This window comes from Mustela nigripes, chromosome 14 (assembly GCF_022355385.1).
Source record: "Mustela nigripes isolate SB6536 chromosome 14, MUSNIG.SB6536, whole genome shotgun sequence".
Classification (NCBI taxonomy): Eukaryota; Metazoa; Chordata; class Mammalia; order Carnivora; family Mustelidae; genus Mustela; species Mustela nigripes.
Window position 1 is genome coordinate 4,976,124 of NC_081570.1, and position 27,572 is coordinate 5,003,695.

The 27,572-nt window shown below is 60.8% G+C and overlaps 1 protein-coding gene across 12 annotated transcripts in view; it reads left to right on the forward strand.

Annotated features, from left to right (window-relative positions):
- CAMTA1 (calmodulin binding transcription activator 1) overlaps window positions 1–27,572 on the forward strand; it is an 822,863-nt gene that overhangs the window by 726,166 nt on the left and 69,125 nt on the right. For all 12 annotated transcript variants that reach the window (XM_059374689.1, XM_059374684.1, XM_059374683.1 and 9 more), the window contains 4 exons: window positions 6,570–6,710; window positions 8,295–10,141; window positions 14,602–14,728; window positions 19,831–19,965. In XM_059374689.1, the coding sequence (XP_059230672.1) occupies window positions 6,570–6,710; window positions 8,295–10,141; window positions 14,602–14,728; window positions 19,831–19,965 (2,250 nt within the window). The remainder of the gene's footprint in view (window positions 1–6,569; window positions 6,711–8,294; window positions 10,142–14,601; window positions 14,729–19,830; window positions 19,966–27,572) is intronic.

Genomic DNA, 27,572 nt, shown 5'->3' on the forward strand with positions numbered 1-27,572 from the left:
AGACAGCCTTAGTGTCAACAACACGCAGGATCCAAACGGGCTCATTCACGCAAGAGGCGGTTGGCAGGCCCCCTCCAGCTGCCCCTGTCACGTGGCTCCTAGGAAGGGGACCCACAGGTCCAGGGTTCCCCGGGAGCTCCCCAGTTCATACCATCGTGCAGCCAGGTGATCCCAGAGCCCCCGTCGGTCTCCCAAGGGGACCCGTCTGCCAGGTCACATGGCCACCCTATTTATAGGTCATGTTGAGGACCTGGGCAGGAGTCCTGGATGAATCCAGGCTGATGAGGAAGGAGGAAGGGACCCGCCCGGTCCCCCACAGGCCTTGTGTTCAGTGCGGGGGGCGGACTGATCATCTTCGTCACCAACATCCCCCGTGTCACCTGCTTGCCACAGCACCGAGAAATCTCTTCGGTGCAGAGAAAGCCAAACGCCAGTTCCAGCAGGCACGGACTGTGTGGTTGCTGTAATGACCCAAGCTCCCGCCAGCATGCCCTGTCACACCTCTAGAAGTTTCTGCCCTGCAGAGCAGAGAGGGGCAGGCTCTCACCAGCCCTCCAGAGCTGCAGTGGGGCGGGGTGGGGAGCTTGCCAAGCTCTCCTTTCTGACTCTGTCCAGCTCCTCTCCAAACGGTTCCTGGCACGAAGTTTCAGAACAGAAAGGGGGTCTGGCTCCATGTCCTGGGCCCTGGTGTGCCTCAGAGCTCCTGTGGACACCATCAAATCAGAATCCTGGGGGTGGGCCCCCCTCTCCGTCCCTAAAGTCCCTTGGGGAACATGCAGTCGGGTGAGGCACCCATTTTACACGTGAGCAAAGTGAGGCCAAGAGAAATCGAAGCCCCTCCTGAGATCACATGTGCGCGAGGAAAACAGCAGCAGAGGCGCACCCCTGACCTCAGGCAGCGCGTCCCCCCAGCCCGGGGCCCCCTCCCCCGCTCTTCCCATACAGCTAGTGGGACACTGAGGTGAGGAATCTCACCCTCCCCTGCCCTAAGCTCCACCGCTGCTTGGGGCAGCCATGGCGAGAACGGACATTTGTGGCTTCTGCAGGCACGTGGTCTCTGACTCAGTGGGTCCCCTCCCCACCCCACCCCCAATGACTGGAAGGCCAGGCAAGGGAGCCTTGTCTCAGACAGAAACCCTGCCCCCCACAAATCCCACTTTCTCTGGGAGGAGGCTTTCTCTGAGCTCCCGTCTTTTGTAGAAATTTCTCCTAAGCACGCCCCAGTGTGCCGAGAGGACCGAGGCCAAGCAGCACTGGGGGAGCCCAGGTGTGGAACCGGGACGAGCTCCTCACACAAGTCTTCCTCCCTGTCTGGCCGGCGTCCGGTCTTCCGTGGCGAGCCCTGCCTCCCACTTCCCGCCCTGGGTCGGTGGCCCTGCCTGGCTGCTCGCTTGGCCCTTCTTTTTTTTTTAAGATTTTATTTATTTATTTGACAGACAGAGATCACAGATAGGCAGAGAGGCAGGCAGAGAGAGAGGGCGAAGCAGACTCCCTGCTGAGCAGAGAGCCCGATGTGGGGCTCGATCCCAGAACCCTGAGATCATGACCTGAGCCGAAGGCAGAGGCTTTAACCCACTGAGCCACCCAGGCGCCCTCGCTTGGCCCTTCTGAGGCCGCTGGCACCCTCCATGGTCAGGATGGGCTGGGGGCTGTCCCCCAGCCCCCAGCCTAGCCCCAGGTTCCGGGGTCCCCTGCACGGTCACCACCCAGGAAATCAGACAGCCTGTCCCTCGGCAGTGAAGTGAGTCTTGCTGTGAGAGCAGGTAACTCTCGCTCTCCTGTAGGAGAGCTCGCCCTCCTGCGCCCACGTATGAACCTTCCAGCCCTTCCTCTGTCCCTGGAGGGGTGTAGGCTGGGGAGGCCCTGGCAGACAGCGGAACCCTGCAACCCCTCCCAGCCCCACTCACCTGCTGTGTGACCGTGGGCAGGTCACTAACTTTCCTGCCTTAGTCCTCACGTGAATAAAATGAGACGATAATGCTTCCTCAAGGATTGTGGAGGGTTTAGAGACATAATGTCTGGATGGGGGGCGGCGGTCTCACACTTGAAGCAGCATCAGATCTCCTGGAGGATTTTTTAAGACCCAGATCTGAGGCTTACGGACAGAATTTCTTACTCGGTGGGTCTGGGTAAGGCATGGGGATGTGTGTTTCTAGCAAGATCCCAGGCGTTATATTGCTGCTGGGACCCCAGTCTGAGAACCACTGCCCAATGCCCTGTCCACCGTCGAGGCTCCAGAGGGGACAGATAACATTTGTGATGTAGTCGACACATAAAGAACCCAGCACTGTGCTGGGTTCCAGAACATCCCTGATCTCAGGGCCTCTAGAATGCACGCACACCAAGTGTGGGACGGGTGGCTCTGTCCCGGGGGCCCCGAGGGTGCCAGCCAGTAAGCCAGAGGAGGGGGGAAGCAGAGTCTGTCTGGGCTGCCATGCCAGGAGAGCCCAGACCAGGGAATTTCAACCATGGAACGAATCCCCGTGTGCACACACACACTCCCCGTGCCCCTTCCTCTACTCACAAGCACACGAGTCCTGTTGCATCAGGACCCCAACCTAGGATGTCCTTTAACCTGGCGCCTCCTGAAAAGCCCTGTCTCCAGACACGGTCTCCTGGGGGTAGGGCTTCAACCTAAGAATTTGGGGGGACACAGTTCTGTCCATTCAGGAGGTGACAGGGAAGTTCACCTGGGCTCCGGCCTAGCCTGCCTCGCCAAAGCTCCCCCCAACCACCACACGGCTGGGCAGGAGCAACCAGAACCCAGCCCCAGGCGTCAGCAACCGCACCACCCCCTCCCCGTCCCCAGCCCCCTCTCCCAGAGCCCAGTGACTCTCTTCCCAGTGGTTGGCCGCCTCTTGGGTAAATTGTTCATCAGAAGACACTCTCCAAAGCATGGCCCACATGCTGTTGTCATTGATTCCGTTTTGATTATTCATATTAATGGCATTATAGCTGCCTCCTTGCGGGTGGTAATTAGGGTAAGTGTCGCATACGGGCCAGGTCAGCGCAGGAGTGGGATGGGGTTTCCTGCGACAGGCACCCCAACCCTGCTCTGCTGGTCAGTCCTCCTGTAGGGAATGCTCTGGGCGCCCCAGCCAGAGTCGTGGGGAGGGGGCAGGACAGCAGCGGGAGTGCTGGGGGGTCCACGGGAGCACCTGCGTACCCCAGTTTCCAGTGGAAGGTGGGGTTCTCCTGGGAACCCCCGGACTGCACCGGCCTGTGGGGAAACGGGCTTGGCCCACCCACACCTGCCTTCTCCCCCTGTGATACTTGACCCTGCCCAGCCTTCCTGGGACCACTGCCCAGGGTCCCAGGAGGTCCCCCTTCCTGGGATTTGCCAAAGCTGGCTCCTCCCATTTGAGGAGGCTGACTATGGCCTGGGAATTAGGAGCCCAGTGCCTCCCACCAAGACCTAGCGAAGAGAGGGGACAAACGTGACCCAGAGCCACCAGCAGGCTATTTTTCCAGGAATTCCCTTTTCTCTTTCTGTGCTTCCCTCACACTCACCCCCATCCCACAACCCCCCCACCCCCAGGTCATGACCTTACATTGAACCAAGTGTATTTCTAATGCAGTTTCCCTTTCGCTCACTTTGCCAAGGTTGGGGTGAGGGGCGGACAGGGGACAGCCGGCCGCTGCACGTGTTTACTAACCTTCCCTGCATAAAACACTCTTTTCCCATAGAAATCTCCTTTCCCGCTGATTCATTACGTGTCGGGAAGCAGAACATGACATGTTAAAAGCCGTCTTGATAGTATTTGATATTCAGAACCGACAACTCCCCAGCTCGGAGGAGGAGGGGGCTTCTCTCCCCGCCCCCACACCGGAGGGGGAGGGACATGATCTGCATATCGAATGTGCCAAGACAGTAGGTAATTTGCATTAAGCAACCAGAAATTCGCTGCTTGCAATCTGTCACCCTTCACTGGGTTTTCATTTTATAACCTTCACAACAGAAAAGAGGAGAGCACGAGGCAGAAGGAATGCAGTTAGCGAGCCCTGGCTCGGCTCGGCCGGGGAGGAGGACTGGAGAGGGCCGCAGCAGGGAGGGAGGGGCTCCGGTCCTGAAGGCCAGAGGACTCCTGCCACTCGAGGCATTCAACAGCCCACCCACCCGCAAGACCCAGACCTCCGGGCAAGGGGTGGCCCTGGGGCCAGAAGCCGGAGGAGGGCTGCCCTGTGGGGAGGCCCACTGCTCATCTCTCCAGAGAGCCAAGCTCACAGCCAGGTGGGGGTTTCCCTGAGAACGCCTTGGTCTGTCTTTGCAAGTGGAACCTGCTCAGAGTCCCTGTAGGAAGGAGCGGCAGCAGTGGGCTCCCAGACTGGCAGTGACCTGCAGAATTCAGGCTTAGGACAGAGCTGTGTGTTCACCATCTGGACTGCCCATGAGGAACTCCTGGGAAGCTTTTAAAAAAAAAAAAAAAGCCTGGCACCACCCCAGAGCAGGGGCTGGGACACACCATCGGCTGGTGCAGCTGCGCGGAGCAAGGGGAGGGGTCCGCAAGCCCTGCCCGCTCCCCCCAGGCTCTGCTTCCTCCTCTACAAAATGAGGAGTCCAGGAGAGGTCAGCCGAGCGGACCCTGGCCTTCACTCCTGCCTTGACCAGGCTCCTTCTGTCTTATCCATCTTCCATCTGGGGTTTCCAGGTGGAGGTTCATTTGAGAAAAGGGCTCCGCAGCGGTACTGAGATCTGCAGACCCTGAACTGGGCCTTGCCTTTTGGAGGCCGAGGACAAGGTGGGGCCTGAGCCCCGGGAATGCTGACATCCTCTCGGGCTGCCAGAGAGCTCCCTGAGGGATCCCAAGGTGGGAGAAGGTGATCTGCAAACTGCCCGCCCCCCTCTGCCCAGGCCCCTCGTACAGCGATCTGAAGAGGCAGACACGACTTCCCACCCAGGTAGCTCAGCCAGCTCGGGGACAGGAGCCGCTCAGCAGCCACGCCCCATCCCCTCGTGATGATGCCCCAGATGCCAGGACACTCCGGGACCAGGGCCACCGGCCTCACCAGGAAGGGGCCAACACCAGGGGCCGATGTGCCCGAAGGAAGAAGGAAGGAAGCAGCACCCGCCGGGACTCCCAGCGCATCACACCCAGCAAGAGGGGGTTCCTCTGAAAAAGCCCTGAAGTCCTACATAAAGGAGGTGACCAGGAGTGATGGCCGAGGAGCGCTCTCCGCGGGGTTCCAAGGCAGAACCACGGGGGGCTGTCCCGGCGAGCAGCCTCCTTCCCCAAGCCCAGCTCCGCCGGCACCGGGCAGGCCCTGGGGTGAGGCCGGCATTGCGCCTGCTCACGCCCGTCACCCCAGGGACCGTCAGGACAGCAGCTGTTCTTTGGGGCGAACACACGAAGGTCAAGGCAGGGGTCGGCCTCTCCTGCTGGCTGCCCTGTGAGGCGGAGGCTGTTCTATTGCCGTTTCACAGGCGAGTTTAGTGACTTGCCCAAACTCACACCGAAACCTGGCCTCCCGTCCTGATGTGAATCTGACCCAGCTCCTCCGGCCGTGTGGACCGTCTCCCTGGGCAGCTGCCCCCTGGAGCCTCACGGAGGGAGGGCAGGCGTGGGGCGTGGTGACGGTCTTTCCCTGGAGGCCGTGTGAGAGAAGCTCCTCCAGAGGACAAAGGAAACTGTCCTTGCGTTGGCAAAGCCACTGGCCTCTCCCCGGCGTGCCCCGCCCTGCTTCTCTTCCTAGACCACCTGGTCCCACCGTCCGTTTCATAGCAAGCTGGGTCCCTCGTAGAGCCCTGGGCACTGGCCCCCAGCCCCAGGGCTAGGCCCTCCCTGTCCCTGGAACCGGCCCCCTAGAGCCTCCAGAGAGCTGGGCTGGGCCACATGCCTGGCGAGACCGCAGGGCAGCTCCGGCGGAGGACCATGAACAAGTGGGCAAGACACCCATCAGCCCCCAGGCCCCGTGGGCAAGTCAGTTTATTCTAGACTTTCAGCCGCGGTCCTGCGGGCAGCTGGGGAGCCCACCCTCAGCCGATCTGTGGATCCGCCCCATCAGCAGGGACAGCAGAGGTCCCGGGGTCGGCCATGCAGGGGCATCAGTGGGCATCGATTGTCCGGGTCATGTGGGCCCTTCATTCCCCAGAAGCTCCCCTCCAGGGCTGGGCCTCCACCCCAGGCACACAGCCTCCGTCTCCTCTCCAAATCTCCACTACCTACAGACTGGGCAGGGTAGGGGGCCTCAGAGGCCCACCGCCTCTCCTTCCTGTCCCGGCTCCCCTTTCCTCCACTCCAGAGCCCCTGGAAGAGCCGCTTTCGCGCACTTGGACTCCAGGAAACCAGAAGCAAATCTCTAGGCCGTCCTCTCCGCAGGCTGCACTGCAGGGAAGGGAGGAGGCAGCAGTGGAAGAGCACGGAGCTCCTGCGGAGGGGGCAGCCTGCCCTGCTCCGTCCTCTGACCTCCCTCCCCAACCATGTGCATCGCCCCCCGCCCCCCCGAGCCAGCCTCCCAGCAGAGGGGGAGCCATGTTCTGAGAAGACCCAGGTCTCAGCCCCCCCCCCAACCGGGCCCTGCCCCTGCACTAGGTGACCTCTGACCTCCCCTCTGCCTCTCTCCCCCCATAGTCCACGGCATCAAGTGGACCTGCAGCAATGGAAACAGCAGCTCAGGCTTCTCCGTGGAGCAGCTGGTGCAGCAGATCCTCGACAGCCACCAGACCAAGCCACAGCCTCGGACCCACAACTGCCTCTGCACGGGCAGCTTGGGTGAGCAGCGCCCCCTGCGGGCGGGGAGGGGGCAGGCGGGCAGCTTGGGTGGGCAGCGGCCCCTGCGGGCGGGGAAGGGGCTCTGCCAGACAGCCGGTGTGGCTCTCCTCCACAGGTAGCCTTGCTGTCCAGTGAGCCCAGTGGGGTTGGCCAGGAGCCAGGGGACAGGGCAGGACAGCACCGGGGACAGACTCACCCTCATTCTGGCCCGTGGTGCTGGTGGGGAAGCCCACTTGGGGCAGGAGAAGCCGTTTCCAGAGAGACAGCTCCCTCTAGGGATGGGGGCAGCGGAGATGGGGAGAGCCTAGGGCTGGGGCTCCAGGCCTCGTCTGCACACGGCAGGGACTCTCCAGGTCCCATCTTGGGTATCGTCCACAGGAAGCCCGGGTGCCCGGGCACAGGGCTGACGTGCGCGTTTCAGGGAGGTCAGCCCAGAGTCGGTGGGCTCACTCAGGCTGATCCTTCTTTACCCTCGGTCTCCTCCAAGAATAGAGTGTCCCACCCTCCCTGTCCTCACGCGTCTGCTTTTCTGATGACGGTATTTGCTTTTAGAAATACGCGTTCTCCACCTCCTCGTCCGCCTTAATTACACATTTCCATTAGACGGTCATGTCACTTCCCCGCAAGGTTTCATGCATTTAGGAATTATGGTGGCGAGGCCATAATAGGCTCGGGGGGAGAATTCACCCTTTTATCAGAAGTGAAGCGACCCTCCTCGTGTGGCATGAAAACAATGGCAGAGGGGAGACAAAAGAGAAGAGCCGACCTGGCCTCGTGTGCAGAAAGCCCTGCGGAGACTGGCCAGAGTTCAGAAGCCCTTGGCCTAGGGCTTTCTCCCTCTCTGCCACTGGGCTGGGGTTTAGGGCTCTGTCTTTGCTTGGGTCTTGTAGGGATTTTGACCCACAGAGTTAAGGACAAGCTCGGGCTGGCCAGACGGAGGAGAGGGGCAGATACCTTTCTGCCTCTGGAGCAAAGCCTAGAACCCAATCTGGTCCTGGTGCCTGAGAGCTAATCCAGAGAGAGAACATTACTCTCCAACCCCTGCCCTCCAAAACGCTCTGTGCAGTCTGAACAGGCATGGAAAGTTGGGGGAGGGGAGAGAGACACGGCCACCCCTCTGGGATGAGCTCCCCTTCCCCTCCCTGGCCAGCAAGAGCTGTTTCAGTAAATGGTGTCTGTCTCTGAAGGTGGAAAGGATTTTCCTGGAGGACAGCAGACTCTCCACCTTCTCCTTCCCAATGATCCATCTCCTGAGGCGTTACTATTAGTATCATTAGTAATAGCAAAGGCACCCCAAGGAAAGAGCCCCCCCACCCCAGTCTGGAGGATGGCTCCGTGGAGCATGGGAGATGCCCAGGGATTGGGGTCGGTGAGCCCGAGATCCCGAGCATGGGGTACGCGCCTGCCCCGGGGGTCAGCGGGCTGCCTGGGCTCCCAGGCTAGGCTCGGCCAGGCCCCAGCTGCCCAGAGACAGGGTCCATCACGGCCGCGGCTCTGACGCTCTCTTCGCATGCGCGCATGTGTGTGTGCGTGTGTGTGTGTGTGCGCTCGCACGTGTGCGTGGTGTGCCTCTGATCTCCACAGGCGCGGGCAGCAGTGGGCACCACAAGTGCAACAGTGCCAAACACCGTATCATCTCGCCGAAGGTCGAGCCGCGGACAGGGGGGTACGGGAGTCACGCGGAGGTGCAGCACAACGACGTGTCGGAGGGCAAGCACGAGCACAGCCACGGCAAGGGCTCGAGCCGCGAGAAGAGGAACGGCAAGGTGGCCAAGCCCGTGCTCCTGCACCAGAACAGCACGGAGGTCTCCTCCACCAACCAGGTGGAGGTGCCCGACACGACGCAGAGCTCCCCCGTGTCCATCAGCAGCGGGCTCAACAGTGACCCGGACATGGCGGACAGCCCCGTGGTCACCGGCGTGTCCAGCATGGCCGTGGCCTCCGTGATGGGCAGCTTGTCCCAGAGCGCCACGGTGTTTATGTCTGAGGTCACCAACGAGGCTGTGTACACCATGTCCCCCACCACCGGCCCCAATCACCACCTCCTCTCGCCCGACGCCTCTCAGGGCCTCGTCCTGGCCGTGAGTTCCGACGGCCACAAGTTCGCCTTCCCCACCACGGGCAGCTCGGAGAGCCTGTCGATGCTGCCCACCAACGTGTCCGAAGAGCTGGTCCTCTCCACCTCCCTCGATGGCGGCCGGAAGATTCCAGAGACCACCATGAACTTTGACCCCGACTGTTTCCTCAATAACCCAAAGCAGGGCCAGACGTACGGGGGCGGAGGCCTGAAGGCGGAGATGGTCAGCACCAACGTGCGGCACTCGCCGCCAGTGGACAGGGGCTTCGGCTTCACCACCGTCCTCACCAAGGAGATTAAGACCGAGGACACCTCCTTCGAGCAGCAGATGGCCAAAGAAGCGTACTCGTCCTCGGCGGCGGCCGCGGCGTCCAGCTCCCTCACCCTGACCACCGGCTCCAGCCTCCTGCCGTCGGGCGGCGGCCTGAGTCCCAGCACCACGCTGGAGCAGATGGACTTCAGCGCGATAGACTCCAACAAGGACTACACGTCCAGCTTCAGCCAGACGGGCCACAGCCCCCACGTGCACCAGACCCCGTCCCCAAGCTTCTTCCTGCAGGACGCCAGCAAGCCCCTCCCCCTCGAGCAGAACGCCCACGGCAGCCTGAGCGACTCCGGGGGCTCCTTCGTGATGCCCACGGTCAAAACAGAGGCCTCGTCGCAAACCAGCTCCTGCAGCGGCCACGTGGAGACGAGGATCGAGTCGGCCTCCTCCCTCCACCTCATGCAGTTCCAGGCCAACTTCCAGGCCATGGCTGCGGAAGGGGAGGTCACCATGGAGACCTCGCAGGTTGCCGAAGGGGGCGAGGGCCTGATCAAGTCTGGAGAGCTGCAGGCCTGTAGCTCCGAGCACTACCTGCAGCCCGAGAACACGGGGGTGATCCGCGGCGCCGGTGGGGTCCCCGTCCTCCCGGGCAACGTGGTGCAGGGCCTCTACCCCGTGGCCCAGCCTGGCCTGGGCAACGCCTCCAACATGGAGCTCAGCCTGGACCACTTTGACATCTCCTTCAGCAACCAGTTCTCCGACCTGATCAATGACTTCATCTCTGTGGAGGGGGGCAGCGGCACCATCTATGGGCACCAGCTGGTGGCGGGGGACGGCGCGGCGCTCTCCCAGTCGGAAGACGGGGCCCGTGCACCCTTTGCCCAGGCGGAGATGTGCATCCCCTGCTGCAGCCCCCAACAGGGGAGCCTACAGCTGAGCGGGGCTGAGGGCGGGGCCGGCACCATGGCCTACATGCACGTGGCCGAGGTGGTCTCCGCCAGCCCCGCGCAGGGCGCGCTGGGGATGCTGCAGCCGAGCGCACGGGTGTTCATGGTGACCGACTACTCCCCGGAGTGGTCGTACCCGGAGGTAAGCTGCTGTGGCCCGCCAGTGCACGGTGCAGGCAGACACAGGGAGGCCGGTGTGCATGGGGCTGCCCTTTGGAGGAAGCTCTGGACCCTGCAGACAGGACTGTCCCTTTCCTCTGGCCCCCCCGCCTTTCTCCAGCCGTGGTTCCCAGACTTCACTGAAGCTGGAAAGTCCCGGGTCTCCAGGGGGCCGGTGATCCTCCCCACTCCTGCCAGAGCCTGGCTTCTCATGTATTAACGTCCCACCTGGGTTTTGCTCGGCTTTCTATCTATTTATTTTTATTATTATTTTTTAATGTCCTAGGGCTGCTAAAACTAAACAAAACAAATTCAGAAATCACCACCACAGGCCATCCATATCCATTATTCTTGATTTGCTTTACTCAGTGCATCAGAACACAAGCGAATTCCCGTCCACTGTGCGAGGAAGGGCCTGGCGTTCGGAGAGCCATCCATGAAAGTTTTGCGAGTAAACCCGGCCTCTGTAAAATCAAAGGCACGCTCCATGACCCGGGATGTCCCGCCTCCCCGCCCCCACCTCCAGTTTTCCTCAGCCCGGGGTCCCGGAAAATGCAGGTCTTGCCCCCATGGCGGGGAGTGGAAAGACGAAACCTTGCCTTTTACTCTGAGGTAGAAGCCATTGGAAGGGGACAGAGTGGCCTGAGCTTTCCTGGGGCACACGTTCCCTGACTCTGGGGCATCGGTCGGGTTCTGCTGTGACTTCATCTCTCTGTGACTCAGTTTCCTTGCTTAAAAAGTGGCAAGAGTCTCCTCCTCAGGGCAAGATGTAGTACCAGGAATGTTTGGTAAAATATTTGTCTGTAATAAGGAATCAGTGAATATTGTTTATTGTCCTGTGGTTGCCACAGCTTGAGGCCCACTGGCATCCCTCCCCCGCCCCGCTGCCATGGCTGGGCCACTGAGGCCCACTGAGCAGTTTCCTGTCCCTCCTTCTCACGGGTTGACCCCTAACAACCTTGGGGAAGTCACCTGGACTGTGGGCCTCACGGTTACAACTCTGACCGGAAGGCTCATTACTCCCTCTGCTCTTTCTTTTATGGCAAAGCACAAATAAAATCCGGCACCAATGTCCCCAGCTCTCAGGAAGGTGGCGCATCAGCTCAGCCAGCAGCCCAGGCTCCGTTCCGGGGGTCCTGGAAAGACGGTGGGGGTCCGGACAGAGCAGCTCCTGCCCCGCACTCTCTCCCTGTGCAGCGTGTTTAGTGGGTATCCAGAGGCCGTCACCCTGCGTGCTGAGGAGCATGGGGCTGGGGCCAGACAGTGTGCGCCGACCCTTACTAGCTGGTGACCCGGGGCAAGGTGACTAGCTGCCTTTCTTGGGTCTCATCTCACTGGCTGGTTGTTAAGGACCGAGTAAAGTACTGGGGCAGCAGCCGCCCCTTCCATCCATCTCCATGGCTCCTTCCCCAAGACTCTGGAAGATTCTGACCAGGCCTACCCATGGTGTGGCTCGGGTTGACCGTGTCAGCCATCCTGAGCTCAGTGGCATCCCCATAGCACCCACGGTGTGTCCCCCTCCACCCCAAGTGACAGGTCAGCTCAGCCCAGCTGCCTGCCCCCAACCCAGGGCTAAGAAAGCAACTCAAAGGAACAGAGAGGGGGCCTAGCGAGAGGTCAGCTGGGAGACCTGGCTCCTTGGGCCTCCATTTCCTGCAAATGGCTGAGAGGCATGGCCTAGGCTGGGAGGTTTGGTTCTCAGGACCCTTGGAGGCGCCCCAGAGCCTGAGTCCTGTGGGAACTGGAGGCCCAGGAGAGGAGCTGGCTTTCCCCAGCCTTGGGCTGTGCACACTGGCCCCCCGACAGGGGTCCAGGCCTGCCATCTGGCCTTCATTGGCTTGGGGGCACTGACAAGGGGCTATTAGCTAACCTGGTCCCCTGTTCTGTACCCCAGTACCGGCAGGTCCCCAAACTGTACCTCCGGGAAAGTCAGTTCAGCAGCCTGCCACGTGAGGGCAGCACGGGAGCAGGAAAGAACGTGGGTCTGGGCTCCGAGAGGGAGCGTCCAGCCCTGGTTTTCCAGAAGCCCTTGATGCTTCCAGGAAACAAAAGCAACTCAATTTCAATTTGATTTGGGAAATGCACAGATGTCACCCAGCTGGTCCCTTTGGAGCCCGATGGCCACACGGTGAGGCCTCTGCAGAGGCCCCATGGGCTCTGGCCGACCACTTCCTCCTCCCTGTCCAGCAGCAAGGGCCATCCCCTCCTGGGTTCCCCATCCAGAGACACTTCTCGCCCCCTCACAGCCCCCTGGCTGGCACGTTTGCCCCTTGCCCTCTTTGCCAACGATGCCAAGAGCTCAGTTCTAGCCACGCTCTGCCGAACACGATCCACAGCAACACCCGTAGCAAGTCACCCAGGCCCAAGTCACGCTTCTTGAGCTAAGCGATCTGGGCCCTAAAATCCCCTCCACGAAGGCCGGGTCACCTTGCTGTCTCTTTGGGGCGTGTCCTCCCTCCCACTTCCCGGATGCTCTCTCCCCCTCTTCACCGCAGCTGCAGCAGGCCCCCAACACATGTGCACACGTGCGCACCCACCCACCCACACACACACACGCAAATGCATACGCATGCCCGTGCCCCGGGATCTGCCCTGGGCGCCTCAGAAATCTGGGTCCTTTACCTCAGGGCTCCCAGGGCACAGACCTCAGATGGCATCTGCCGCCCCCTCCCCTCCCCCAAACCCTCTGCGTCATCTGCCTCCAGGGACAGTTGGCGGCAGCAGGCGGGGGAAGCTGCAGTTAGAGCCATCAGGGGCCTGCGTTATCGTCACCAATGGATTGACAGCAGCCAGGCCCTCGTTGCCATGGGAACGGTCCCCCAACCTCCGGGTGCTGAGCGCATCCTGCAGCCGTTTCCATGGAGAGGGCCCTGCTGTTCTCCAGTTCTTTGTTCCTCCGGCTGCCCCAGCTTCCCACCAGTGGCTCCCGGTCGGGTTGCTCTTTGTTTCCTTCCTTCTCGCACGGTAACCTTCTGTGGCTTTTTGAAGCCGCTGCTCTTCTGCTTCCCAGGATCCAGGGAGGGCCGTGCCCTGAGCTGGCCTGTGGTTCCACCTGTGCCCGGCGCCCAGCCCTCAGCCCGTGGGCCCCAGGTCTGCCACAGCTCAAATCTCCCGAAGGAACCACGGATCAGCCCCAAGGAATGTTAAGGACAGAAGGGCCACCAGAGAGGTTGGGCCACTTGGCTGAGGACACACAGCTACCAAGGGAAAGAAGCAGGCCTCTCATTTTCGGCCTCTGGGCCTGAGCTATCTCTGCTGTCCCCCTAGCAGTGAGGTGGCTTCTCCAAAACCACCCCCATCCCATCCAAGGGCCCAGGTGGAACGCCTGTCGGTCAGGAAAGGTCCCTCCTGCGCTGGGCTGTGGGAAAGCCCCCCTCCCCTCATCCCTGGAAACACCCCCTCCTGCTCTTGATGCCCAAGGCCAGCTCTGGTCCAGGTCTGGGTTCCAGGAGCATTGTGGGCGGCCCGGGGGTCAGCCTTGTGTTGAGGCTGGGAGTCCCTCCATGGTAGGGGTGAGCCAGAGCCAAGGAAGGTCCACGCAAGAACCGGTGACTGGGCAGGAGAGAGTCTCAGGAGGGGACCAGGAGTGGGACAGCTGGGGTCTGGCTTCTCTGTCCTGGAGAGGTGGGGAAAAGGGGGACTGAACCCCTCACCCCCTGCTCCCCACCCCCAGCAGGTGTGCTGGGAGTGGGGAGCAGGTGTGCCGCTCAGTTTTCGGCAGCCTGGACACTAGGTGGCGCTCTCCACCCTGTCCTGAGAATCTCGGGCCCCCTGCTGGGAAAGGTGGCTGGGGCCTGGCCTGGCCCATCCAAGGAGAGCCAGAGGGGCCCGCATCCCCAGGCCCCAGCTCTAAGCCCCTGTCCCGCTCAACGCCCTCCAACTCTGAGGCCTCCTCCCCCATTTTTGTTTCTGCAGCCGCCCTCTCCCACGATCGCTGCTCTACCCTGGGGTTCCTGCAGCTCTCCCTATCCCCACCAGAGCTCCCTGTTCCTGGGGTGACACTAACGTGCTCAGGCCTGTTTTCAAAACTCAGAGTTCCCAAAGCCCGCACGCAAGTAAATGACAGAAGAAGCTTCCTCCCTTCCCCACCCCTTCCCTCCAGGACTCCTGCCAGGCCTGTAGCAAGCTGAAAAGGTTTGAACAACCCCGTGCTGCCTTCTGCCTAGAACTGGAAGTTTCATGAAGAGGGTCAGGGACCCAAACCGCTGGTTGCAGTGCACCATGCTAGCTGAGGAAGGCAAGGAACGTGTGCCCCCCCCCCCACCCGCCAGAGGCTGGGCCTTCCTGCCGCCATCCTGGGAGAGCGGTTCTGGAAAGCCAGGGCATTCTGGAGTCCAGGAGTTGGGCACGGTCACCCAGCACGTGGGGCGGGGGCAGCCCGCAAGGCCCGAGTTCCCGTCCCTCCCTCCTGCTGTGGCTGACGGTCCTCTCTGTCCCCTCCAGGGAGGAGTGAAGGTTCTCATCACAGGCCCGTGGCAAGAAGCCAGCAATAATTACAGCTGCCTGTTCGACCAGATCTCAGTGCCTGCATCCTTGATTCAGCCCGGGGTTCTGCGCTGCTACTGCCCAGGTGAGGGGGCCGGCCACCCACCACGGGTTCGGGGGGGGGGACCAGGAATGCCGCACCAAAGCTCAGCCTGGGAGCCACCTGGCACAAGTCATGTCAGTACTTTGAGCCTCAGGGTCCCCCACTGGGATGGAGGGGTCCCCGAACAACTAGTATAACATCATCAGTTGAGGCTGACGGAGCCCTGAGCAGTGCAGAGAGGGATGGAGACCTGGGGGCAGTGGGAAGGAGGCTCAAACTGAGAACAAGGGGCGCAAACTCCCTTGAGAATGTGGAGCCACGCACCGCACCCCGAAAAGGGCACGTCCTACAATTCGCTTCCAGTTTCAGGAGTAAGAGCCCTCTGCTGTCCCTGTGGCTCTGACCTTCACCTCCCCGCCCCCCCCCCCCCATCATCAGCTGCTTAGCTAGACAGACATTCCCGTCTGTTCAACTCCTGGACCTCTGGCCTGCCAGCCCCGTGTCGTCGGGATCCGTGTCTTCCCCGGTCATCATGTGTCCGCCGGGGCACCTCACGAGGAGATCAGTATTTGTGAAGGAATCTGTTTCCAGAGTTCTGGTGTCCGCAGTGCCTGTGGTGGGCAATGTGTCCTTGGGCTGACGGTAGCGCCAGGGATGGCCTGTCCAGCTCGCCCGGAGAAGGAACAGAGAGCAAGCCCTTCCCCGTGTTATCTGAAGCCAGGCGTCTACAAAAGGAGCCAGTGCTCCCTGTGGAGGCTGAGGGTTTGCAGAAACAAGTGGGGACAGGAATCTTGGGCCACCCCAGCTCTCTGCCTCCATCCACAGCCTCCCCCCGCACCCCGGGGGCTCCTGGATTCACATGGAACGCTCTTCCTTCATTTTTGCTCCTCTCCCTGTGCAGCCTGCTGGGGCAGAATGCTCTAGAACTGGGTTCCCAGATTTAGCCCCCACGTGAACTTGGCACCTCCCTCACCACAAACATCGCAGAGAGGCAGGGATGATGCCCAGGATGGCCTCCCCATCCTGGCTCTGCCCCCACCACTGCCTGGCCAGCTCCAGAGGACGCACTTAGCCCCCTTTGCTCCCGGCAGCCCGGCTTGCCCTGGAGCACAGCCCTCAGGAGGCCAGCACGGGTCAGCCTAGCACGGCTCCGGGCTGTGTGGCCAATGTCGCTGCCACTCCCCACCACCTCCGTTCCAGGGGGCAGAGGGAGAGGGCAGCCTGTTATCATGCCGTCAGCTCACCACCTGCTGCGGGAGCAGGACTCGCCTGCTCTATAAATAGAAGCCACTTCCGGTACCTGGGTCTTGCCTGGCGGAGGTCCCAGACCTTGCCTGTCCTAGGTTATCTGACCCTTCCACAAAAAGACTGGCCTTTGCATGCCCTCTGGACAACATCCCAAGCCAGGACCTGGCGCATCACAGCACACCCCAGATAGCCACTTACCATCTGGTGACTCTAGGCCCGTACTTGACCCCTCAGGACCTCCATTTCGACATCTGAAAAGCCAGCTGTCAGATGGGTGAGAGCAGAGGGGGAGGAAGGTCCATGAAGCACTGGGTTCCCCGGCTCAGTTCAGGAAGGCGCTCCGCGTGGGAGGCCTTAGGTCTTTTTGTGTCAAGGAAGAGAGGGGCTCAGCACTGTTGGGTCTCTCGGCAGGCCGCCGTGCTGGTCTCAGAGCCTTCCTGGGTCCCAAACCCTGGCAGCAGAGTCTGCCTAGGCCAGCGTGTCTCCCAGGGGCTCAGCTCCTCTAACAGAGCACGTCTTGGACTCAGAGATGAGAAGCCACAGGCTCAGACAGACACAGAGAGCCAGGGCTCCACGACTCAAGCACCCTTTTGCTCTGCAACTAATCACAAAGTGGGGGTCCCCTTGGGACAGCTCTGCTTTCCAGCCCAAACTAAAGCATGTCTCTCTGTAAGACAGTGCTGGGTGTGGGCGTGCGTTCCTTCATTCATCAGATCGTTTAGGAGGCCCTGCTTAGGCCTCTAGGATGGAGTAGGGCTGAAGACCCAGCCCCTCAGCCCAACTCTGACCCCGAGGAGCAATCGGCCCAGGGAGGAATCAATCATGCAAACAAACCACTGCCTTGGTGGGAGGGGGGCGGGTGTAGACTGGCTGCGGGGGCCCCTCCCGGCACCCTGATGAAGAGACCAGACCCTGACCAGGAACACGGTCCCCTACCACCACGGGCCACACACCCACAAGCATGGAGCCTGCCTCCTACAAGATCTCGGTAGTGCTCCAAGCTCAGGAGAGAAAACCAAGTCAGGGCACTGAGCTCAGGGTGAGGAGTGTGATGACAGAAGACCTGGGACTTCAGGAAAGGCGCCCCTGGGCTCAGGAGGAGATAGGAGAAGCCACCAACCAGAAGACTTGGCTGGTAGGACAGCCCTACCCTGGATTCCTGGGAGGTCCCCAAAGGTAAGGGGTAGAATTCAACTTGAGGGGGCAAATGCACTGCAGTTTGAAGTAATTCATTCAACCAACGGTTGAGGGGCTGTACCATGCCAGGCACTGACGTTGGCCCTGGGCACGAAGAGGCAACTAAGGCAGACCTGCGCCCAGCTCTCGTGAAGCTTACACTTTACTGCAAGAGACAGAAAGAAATAAGGAGACAAATCGCCAAGCAAGTTGGGGCGGGGGGGAGTGGAACAGGTCGTGGAGGAGCCGAACACTGCGGGGCTGGAGAAGATGGTGGGGACCAACCCCTGTCCGTCCTTCTGAGTCACGGGAAGGAGTCTGATTTGGTTTCACTTGCAACGGGAAGCCATTTGTTTTGTTTTGTTTTGTTTTGTTTTTAGATTTTATTTATTTATTTGTCAGAGAGAGAGCGAGCGAGAGCGAGCACAGGCAGACAGAGTGGAAGGCAGAGTCAGAGGGAGAAGCAGGCTCCCTGCGGAGCAAGGAGCCCGATGTGGGACCCGAACCCAGGACACTGGGATCATGACCTGAGCTGAAGGCAGCTGCTCAACCAACTGAGCCACCCAGGCGTCCCACCATTAGTTTTAAGTAGGGAAGAGATGCGATCTAAATTATGTCTCTAAAAGATGCTTCCGGGTGCGTGGGAGAACACATTGCTGTGAGGAAGAACAGAAACTCGGAAACCGTAGGAAGCGGGCAGACGGGTGATCCTTCCTGACTTCAAGAGGGGAGCTCCCTGGGCAATGCATTCCCACCAGTTTCAGGTGGGGGCTTTGGGACATAGCCCCCCACCCCCCGACAGCACCCTGGCAGGAACAGGTGGGTCTCCGGACGGCTGAGGTTGCCCACAGCAGGACTCGAGGTGAGAAAGGCCGGCAGCTTGGCTCAGAGCGGTGGCAGGGGGGTTGGAGACCAGAGGAGGGGCGGGCACCCGCTGATGCTCTGAACAAGGGGAGGGAGCGAGCCGAGGACGCGCCCTGCGCAGTGGCCTGCCTGCACCCAGCTGCTGGTCTGGGACCCAGAGACAACGACAGGGCCTCTCCTCTCCGTTCTGTATCCCCGTGGGAGGAGGGGATGCTTTCGATCGTCCACATTCCAGCATCACAGGTGGCACAAGTGCCAGGAGATGCCGGAAGGTGTGGAGAAGAGCAGGGGTTAAAGAACTCCCCACCCTCCCGGGTCAAAACATGTGACACAGAGAAGCCTCCCGCTGACACCGGGAGACCCGCTGATGGGCACAGAGCTGAGCAGGCGCAGCTGGGGTGTGGCAGGCTACGTTTTCTCCTGTTGGTAAACAAGGCAAAGCTCCAGGGAGGATGAGTGACCATGAACTTGGAAGTCTGCCTGGGGACGCTGTCAGGGCCGCCGGAGGTTCTGGACTTGGCCGGGAGCCCCTGCCCAGAGAGGCACTGCAGTCCGTCCTACAGGACCCCCTCCCCCCAGCCCACCATGCAGCCAGCTAGTTCGGCTTCTGGTCTGGAGCTAAGAGACCACACCGGGGTCGAGAGTGGAGGGGAAAGCCCACTGGTCCTCCTGGGGCAATGACATCCTGAATACCTGCTCTGGGGACAGTGGCATCACACGTCTACCTGGGAGGAACAGAGGCCACAGCTCAATGAGCTGGCTTTCCCACGGGAAGCAAGGTCTGCCTCAGAGGGAAGCCGGAGCTCTACGCTGTCCCAGGGAGCAGATGACCTGGACGGCTTTCTCAAGTCTGTAAACTGCAACCAAGTGCCCAAGCAGTAACATGATCGCTGTGTGCGTCCTCCCTGGAAATCTGTCCTGGGGAGGCCCCGGGCACTGGTATCTGGTGTTCCAAAAAAGCAGGGCAGAGAGCACAGAGCCCTGATGTCTACCAGAGGACGAGGCCTGGTGGGGTGAGCAGGCTGCACGCCCGTACTGTGCCCCCGGGGGCCATCTCTGGGGGCCACTGCCCCCAAGATTTCAACAGGAGCTGTGCAGCCCCTTTTACCCCAGAACCAAAGCAAGTTTCTGCCAGGGGCGGGCTCTCTTCTTGCCGACAGAGAGAACGTCCAGCTGTTTATTCAAGCCATGCAGTCTTCATTGAGCCCTATGTTGGGGACAGAAGGGTTAATGAGACCCACAGGGGCCTGCCTTCCCAAAGGCCACCGTCTTGGCATGGAAGGGAGCCCTACACTTCGTGCGAGCACGCCCGGATCAGCCCCCGTGGGCCCAGAGTAATAGGCACGGCTGAGGCTCTTGCCCTCGTCGGGAAGGCAGGGGAACTTCTGAAAACACATGGGAGGCCATGCTGAGTGCAGCAGGACAAGCTTGCAGGAGAGGATGAAGCAGAGAAATAAGCACCAAATGCTGTTTCCGAACGCCGTCTAGGAGGGATGGGATATGGGAGAAGTCAGGCGGCCCCAGGCGGGCTTGCGGCCCATTCATTCACGCATTCATTCACACATTCATCCAGCAAATCCGCACTGACTTCCCGCACCCGTCCTCACCAGGGAGCGGAGGCAATTCCAATACCGGGTTTGGGAGTGATCACAGGGCGCCTGCTGGAGTCTGGGGTCCAGAGACGTTTCCTGGAAGGAGAAGCGCTACATCTGGGCCTCGAGGAAGGAGCAGGCAGAAGCGGGGTCACCCAGCGAAGGGGGCGTGGGCAAGGGGCCCTCCAGGTTCCTGTGTGGTACAACAGACGGAACGGTGCCCACCCCCGACCCAACCCTGACCTCTCTTTCCTTTTCTTGCAGCCCATGACACTGGTCTTGTGACCCTACAAGTTGCCTTCAACAACCAGATCATCTCCAACTCAGTGGTGTTTGAGTACAAAGCTCGGGCCCTGCCCACACTCCCTTCCTCACAGCATGACTGGCTGTCACTGGACGGTAAGAATGGCGCTCGGGTTGCCAGGTGCTGAGGAAAAGGGACCCTTGGGGACCCTGTGTACAGGGTGTGGGAAAAGAAAGAAGCATTCAGGTTCCCTAACGTCCACTTGGGGCAAAAGTCTCTGCCACAGACGGACCGACTGAGCTGCTCTCCCTAATCTAGGTCTCTCTGCCACAGAAGGAAGTAGATGAGCTTGGGCCTGCCAGGGGATCTGAGTGGCCAGATAAACCCCCAAGCTGCTCAGACGTTCCTCTCTGGACAGGGCCTGAGAAGCTGGGTCTGCGTGTGTTCTCCTGCCCGCCAAGCCAATTTCTAGGGTGTCCTCGAAGAGAGAGCCCCTGGAGGCCATCCCCAAGTCCTGAGCCTCTTTGTGATGAAAGCAGAGTGGGCTGTCCAGGGGAGGTGGCTCAGACTCGGCTCCTTACATGTTCCAAGTCCTTGATGGGGTTGGGGGAGTTGTATTAAGTGCTTTTGCCTCCTGGGGATAACAGACCAAACCTCGAGGAAGCCCTCCAACACCTGTGACCCCCGGCTTCCAGGCTGTTTCTACCTTAGCCTCGGCCCCATAGAGCATCTGAACCAAGTCCGGGATCATCATCATGGCTGACGGTGGAGGGCCAGGGAGCCCCAATAGGCTCAGACGGAAGAGGCAGGACCTGCTGTCCCAGGATGGCTCTCTGAGAGCCACTGGCCTTGAACATGAGTGAAGGTTGGCATTGGAGTCTCGGCAGAGAAAAGCTGCCAAAGACAGGCGGGGGAAGGCTGCCCAGCTCTGAGCATGCCTAGCGGAAGCCCTGGAGCTGGCCTGGGGCGCCGAGCTGGCCTGGGGCGCCGAGCTGGTAGTCTGCTCCCTGGCCCCGGGCCACAGTGGGAGCGATGGCTGCACACACGTCAGTTTCAGGGCAGCCCAGAGGAGCACCAGGCTGTGGGGTACTTGCCAGAGACCTCATCGGCCCGAGGTGTGGGCCTTGCCCCAGCTGCCCCTGGGCCCTCTGTAGGGGTCACTTCCTTAAGCACCTCTCCCCTCTGCACACAGCAGGGAGGCCTTGACTCCCAGACGTCCCCCTGGCTGCTGGCGGCTGGAGGATTTTCTGGGCGTGGGTACATGCCCCAGGCAGCTTTCCTGAGCCGCCCCCTGTGCAAACCTCAGCCTCATCCCTGCCCCGCTCCAGCAGCGACAGGGTTCCTGGCGGCCACCCTGGCCACCGAAAGCCTCCAGGCTGTTCCCAGAGGTGGCTTTGGGTCAGCAGACAACGGCACCCTGGCAGTAGCAGCGTGGGAGCCCCGGGCTGGACTTGGCAGCCACCCTGGGCGAGCCTGGAGCCGCCGGAGCTGGGATGACGGCCTGCAGGACTGCAACAGAGAAGGGCGGGGCGACCGGGGCTCCTGCTCAGGAAATCCGGTTTGGGTTTTGCAGAACAAACGGAAAATGGGATGGGGTACTCTGCAGAATCCCGGCTCTCCCTGAGTGACCAGGTCACCCCCCCAGGGGTGAGGACCCATGTAGGACCTGCCTGGGAGATGGAGCCCTTCCGAGAGCCAAGCCTCAGCCAGGCAGTCCCTTGGAGCACAGGAAACATCAGCCAGCCCCTCGTGGAAGCCCAGGGAGCAAGCTGCACCCTGAGGTTACTAGCAGGGGTGGATGCTGGGGCAGAGACCATGGGGAAAGGAGAACACCTCTGCTTCCTCACAAACACACGTCTCAGCCCTCAGCGATACCAGCTCCCTGAGGCAATGAGCCTGCACCAAGCGGGTCGCCTGATCCCCAGCAGACCCTTCCGCAGGGGACTAGGAGCTCAGACCTCCAAGAGGCCTCCAGTTGAAATAAGCGTCCTCCAGCCCCTGGCAAAATCCACGGGAGAGACGACAGGTTGGGGAAAAGACAGGAGAGGCCCACCCCGGACAGGGAACAGACCAGGGCCCCCAGGAGACCTCATGAATCCCTCTCCCTCTGGTCTTGGACAGGTATCCTTTCAAGTAATGGGAGGGGAAAGTGGCCAGAGCAGAGGAACCGTGAGACCCTCCCTTCCCCTAAACGAATACAAGTGCCTTATTCACGGCAGGAAAAGTTTCCCAGGATTTCACCCGCCTGATAAATAATAGCCGTGGGGGGTGGGGGAGCCCGAACTGCAGCCGCAGCGCCAGGGCAGAATCTGCCTCATGCCTAAGGGACAGCTGGGACAGCCCCGAGGGTGGGGGTCCACGGGCCTCTGGCCAGCCCTGTGGCTTGGCAGTGAACTTCGCGTGGGGGAGGGCGCTGCAGGGAGCAGGCCGGCGGCAGCCTTCCTTCCAGCTCCTCTCTCCCCTCCCGCCCCCACAGTTACTGGGCAGACTCGCCCTGGGAGCTGCTGGGAGGTGGGGACTCGCGCTGCGGCGGTGAGGGGGAGGAGAGGGGGTGCAAAGGGGAGGGGGCGAGGGACTGCGGCGCCGAGCAAACTGGGGCGCGGCGGCCGGGCGGCGCGCGTGCACACACGCGCGCACGCACACGCGCGCACGCAGGCACGCCCGCCCGCGCCCCCCTCCGCACCCTGCGCTCTGCAATGCAGGGGCGCCTCGCACCCGCCCCGACTGCGGCAGGCGGGCCGCGCCTCTCCCCAGCCCTGCGGGACGGGAGAGCCGCGGGGAGCGCCGCGCGCTCGCAGCCCAGCCGCCCGCCCTGCCTGCGCCCCCGCCGCAGTGCTCCCGACCGTGGGGGCGCCCTTCGCCCCTCCCCCCTCCCGGAGGGGGAGGACTGTTTGGGGAAGAGATTCTGCCTTCATTTGATTTTTTAAAGTGGATGTTTGCCAGACGGAAGGCCGCGTGGAAGCACGAGCGTGGAGCGCCGCAAACCCGCGCGGCCGCGGTGGTGCAGCCTTTGTTCCCGGCGCAGCCTTTGTCTGAGCCAACGGGCCGGGTGCAGGGCGAGCTCCTCAGGCGAAGCGCTTGGACCTCGGCCCCCAAATCGCACCCGAGAGCGCAGACATCCAGGCGGAGACCGAAGGAGGAGATGGGTGTGGGGGGGAGGGGGCGCTGCCTCCAGCACTTAGAGAGCTGGGGCGGACTTCGGGAAGCGCGGCCCTCCCGTCCCGAGAGCTGCAGCTCCTCCGCCAGAGCCAGGTGGCTTCTCCCTCACCCACCACCCCCAGCCCTGTCCGCCTGGAGCCCCGCTGCCTAGCGCGGGCTGACAGGTTGCAGGCCACAATGCGTCTTTGTCCTGTGAATGTGCGCGGGGGTGACTGAGTGCCCACCGGGTACATCAGAGGAGCTCAGTCCAGCCCGGTGGGCAGGAAGGCTTCCCCGACCTAAGACATCAAGCCTGAGCAGGCATCAGCTAAGCCAGAAGGGATGAAAAGGAGGATCCCGGGGAGAGGGGCTGCAAGGGCTGAAGGGGTGGATGGAGCGGGGGCTGGCTTTGGCCAGGCTACTCGGAGAACTACCATTTTCACCATTTCTTAACCCAAAGGTGCAATTCAGCACAGATTTCCCAGGGCCTGGCTGCAGAGCGTCTGGGGCAGGCCAGCTGTGCATTAGGGAAGGCAGTGGGACCTCTTCCAGGCTACAGGCAGTCAGACCGAGTTTACCCTGGAGGCGTTCGTGGAGGGACTCTGGGAAATGTCTCTTCTGCCTGCTCTAGGTCCTGCAGACACACACAGGCCGGGCTGTGCTGCTCAGGGACAGGATGCGCTGGCTGTGTAGATGGTCTCCCCGTGCCTGTTTGCAAAGAGAATACACCCAGGCCATCTGACACTGCAGCTCCGGCTCCCAGAGTGGAGGGGGTGGGGCTCCCAGCTCACCAAGGGCACCGGGACACCTTTAAGTGACTCCTGTCCCTGGAATAGAAGATGAGTGGAACTTCTGGGCACACAGTTCTTTTCCTTGCCGCTATCTAATTCTAACCAAGGCCAGCTCGAGAAGCCCCAGGGTCCCCCGGCCCCACCCCCACCAGCCCCATTCTTGGATCCCGACTAAGCTGCATAGACTTAGACTATTTTCAGTAGCTTCTCAGGCAGCAGCACCTCTGACTGGACGACAGGATCCAAGTGAGGCTTGGATGCAGCTTTCTTCCGCTTGCCAGCTGGCCACCTGGACAGGCCTCCTGCTGACCCTCCGGGGCAGGAAAGGGACCTTGTCATCTCCAGCAGAATGGGGAGCAGAGGCTGGAAAGGATTCAGCGCTAGGTGCCGGCTTCCTGTATAGGAAGCCCCAGGGCAAGGTGGGCACTCACCAGCGCTGTGGGCGCTGGGGCCGTGAAGCCAGCCTCCAGGGGGTTAAACATCTGGAAAGATCAAGAGTAGGGAGAGCTCCTCCCTACTAAGGAAGCTGAGAGAAGGAAAGGCAAGATTTGGCCTCCGCGTTTGATCTTCTGCCCTGACCAAACCCTCTGTGCTAACGGACGGAAGGTGTGTAGCTGGGGTGGTCGCCAGCTCAGCCCCCACCTCCGAGCTGCCTGCCCTCCGGGCTGCCTCCCCCCCCACTATGGCTGTGCTCCTGCCAGCCTCTCCCCTGATAGAGCAGCCTCATTCCCCAGAGTCAGAGACCACACACTGACCTAGAGATGGTGGGGGTAGCCCAGTGGCAACAGGAGAGGCCACTCCAGCTGTGAGACTGGCCCCCAGAAGCCTCTGGGTGTTTTTCCCCTCCCGTAGTGACACTCCAGGGTGTTCTGACGAATGGCCTGTGCCAGCTGCTCCTCGCCTGCCTCCGTCCCTCCTGCAGACCCACAGCCCACCTCCCAGCCGCCCTCCTCTGAGCCTTGGCGTGACGCTGAACTGTCCACATGGGAGAACACACACAGAGCCAAGCAACTGAGTTGTAAATCATGTAGAATGTTACTGTTTTACTAAAAACAAGGCAGTTGATTTTAGGGAGTTGAATACAAAATCCACAAGAGTTTTTAAGATAAGACATACAGCGGGAGGGAATTGTCTTTGACTTTGGAGAGGTGCCTTGAAGAGGTGCCTCAATGGAGAGGTGCTCCATTGCCAGTGCCTGCGGGCCTGGCCTCACCTGCCTCTGGGAGGACTTTAGAGAAGCTTCAGGAGCACCGACGTAGGGGCTCCCCCCCATAAGGAAGAAGTGGGTACTGCCCAGAGCCTTCTGGTGTTCATCTGGAGTGGGTTATCTCATGGGTGCTTCTATGCACAAGCGAACCTGCTTCCGTGTGCCCCGGACCTCACTCCCGAGACAAGGGGACAGCAGAAAAGCCTGGTTTGACCTGGTCTTACACATGGGACTTGAAGCTCAGGGGCAGGGATTTCCCCGCCTCTGAGCTGCACCCTGCCCGGCCAGTGCCTTTCTTCCGAACACTGGCGCTCTTCCCATAACTGGTCTTTGTGGGGTCTACATCATTACAGATTGGGGGTGGGTGTCTGTCCTTAGCCCTCCTTAACCAGGAACCCGGGGGCCTGGTCCTCAGATGCCTCGTGGAGAAGTGATCTGCTGTTTGCAGCTGGGGCCACAGCGCACAGATCTGTGAAGGGCTCCTCTGTGTGGCAGGGAATGGGTCACCTTGGAGCTGGGCCTCACCCCCCTCCTTGCAGCAGTGACAAATGGTGCCCCGCAGAGAACCAGCACGGAGGAGCAAGGCCAGCATCTGCAGAGGCCGAGGAGGTGGCCTCTGCGTCTCCCTCCTGGCTACAGGAAGCAAAGGACAATCTGTGGAGGGAGCCCCGGAGCTCGGGCAGATGTGGGTATTCTCGCAGGATGGGCTTGCCGGCTCCCTTCCCCACCCCGAGGCATCAAGGTGGGAGGCTCAGCCAGTTCACGTTTGACCGTTGCATTAGTGTCCCAGGGCCACTGGAACCAAGGACCACAGACTCAGAGGCTTAAAACAAATATAGTCTCTCACAGCTCTAGGGGCTGGATGTCCAAAATCAAGGCATCAGCAGGGCCATGCTCCGTCCGAAAGGGATAGAGGGGAATTCGCTGGTGGTGGCTGACCATCCCTGACATTCCTTGGCTAGTGGCAGCGTGACTCCAATCTCTGTCTCCGTCATCACGCAGCACCTTGTCTCTGTGTGTCTCTGTGTCCCCATTTTCTCTTCTTGTAAGGGTACCAATCATTGGATGAGGGCCGGTGCGATCCAGTAGCAACTCATTATAACTAGTTACATCTGTAATTATCAATTACAAAAACTTTATTGCCCAAGAAGGTCACGTTCTGAGGCAGAGGGAGAAGAGAGTGCCCCAGGAGAAAGCGGGCTATACATTTGCCGAACATTCCAGAAGGAGCCTGTGGTGGAGAATGAGAAGAAGAAGCAGTCAGGGGAGTTGCAGGGACTGGGAGAGGGTGAAGCCACAGAGCCTGGGGTCTGGAGGGCCTCACAAGGGGATGGGACAGTCAACGGAGTCACAGGTCCCGAGAGCCCGCAAGTTGAATGACCGTGAATAGGCCCCCTCTTCTGGGCCACTCTCTTTTTCCCTGAGGGCTTGGCCCTATCCAGGGCTTCCGCTATGGTACACAAAGGTAAAGGTGCAGTATCTCCTCCGTGCCTCGCCTCAGATCCAGAACCATCCATCTAACTGCCCCCAAGACAGCTCTGCTGTCAGATTTCTCTTGGACAAAGTCAACATGTCCCAAATGTTACTCACTACCGTTCTTTTGTTGCCTCCCTGCAACCCTCCATCTCCTAGACCCTTCCCCTCGCCAGGAAGCCAGGAGTCACCCCTCCCCGCGCCCCGTCACCCTCCTAATGCTTTTGTCACCCCCCCCCCCGATTTCTCTTGTTTCTCTGCATCTCCTGCCCACCACCTTCACGCAGCCCAACATCACCTCAACGTGCACACCATCTCCTGGCCTCTCGTCTCGCCTCCTTCTACCAGGAGCCGTCGGTCCTTCACCTGCTGTGCCCCAGACACCACTCTGGGCTCCAGGGAACCTATATTCTTGTGGAGTTTATATTCCAGCGGGAGAGAAACGACAACAAACAAATCACAAAGGAAAACGTCAGTGTTTAAAATGGTGGCCTGGTAAAGGGTCCGGCGCGGCTGCTTCAGGTTGGAGGGGTCCGAGGAGGCCTCTCTGGGAAGGCCATATGACAGGAAGGGAGCCAGCCACACTAAGAGCGAGGGAAGAACATTCCAGGCTGCGGGACTAACAATAATAAGGTCCCCAGGGAGAGGGCAAGCCTGCCATGTCGGAGGAGCTGAGGAGGCGCGCCGCTGGGCAGAGGAACGGAAGGTGTAGGGGAATGACAGCGGTCCAGGGAGGTCAGTGGAAGCCAGGCCGAGAGCAGCCCATCAGCCAAGACAGGGGGCTGGAATTTCATCCCGAGGACAATGGGAGCCCCGGGAGGGTTTTATGCTGGCGAGTCACACCCTCAGGTTTGTGTTTTTGAAACCCCCAGCCGTCTGATGCTCTTACACTGCGGGCAAGAGACGATGGGGGCCTGGGGGGCCCGTAATAATGGGTCCCAAGAGACACGGTTGGGGGTTCGGAGTCAAGGCTTCCGTGGATGATTTGAACGTGGAGGGTGAGAGAGAATGAGGGGTCGTACCTAGGCTTGGGGCCTGAACAACTGGGGTAGAGTGGACCGTTCTGTGGGATGGAGGGGCTTGAAGAAGCAACAGGTTTGGGCGATGGCCAGTGAGGAGTTTGGTTTCGGTTCCGTCGCACTCTGCTGCCATG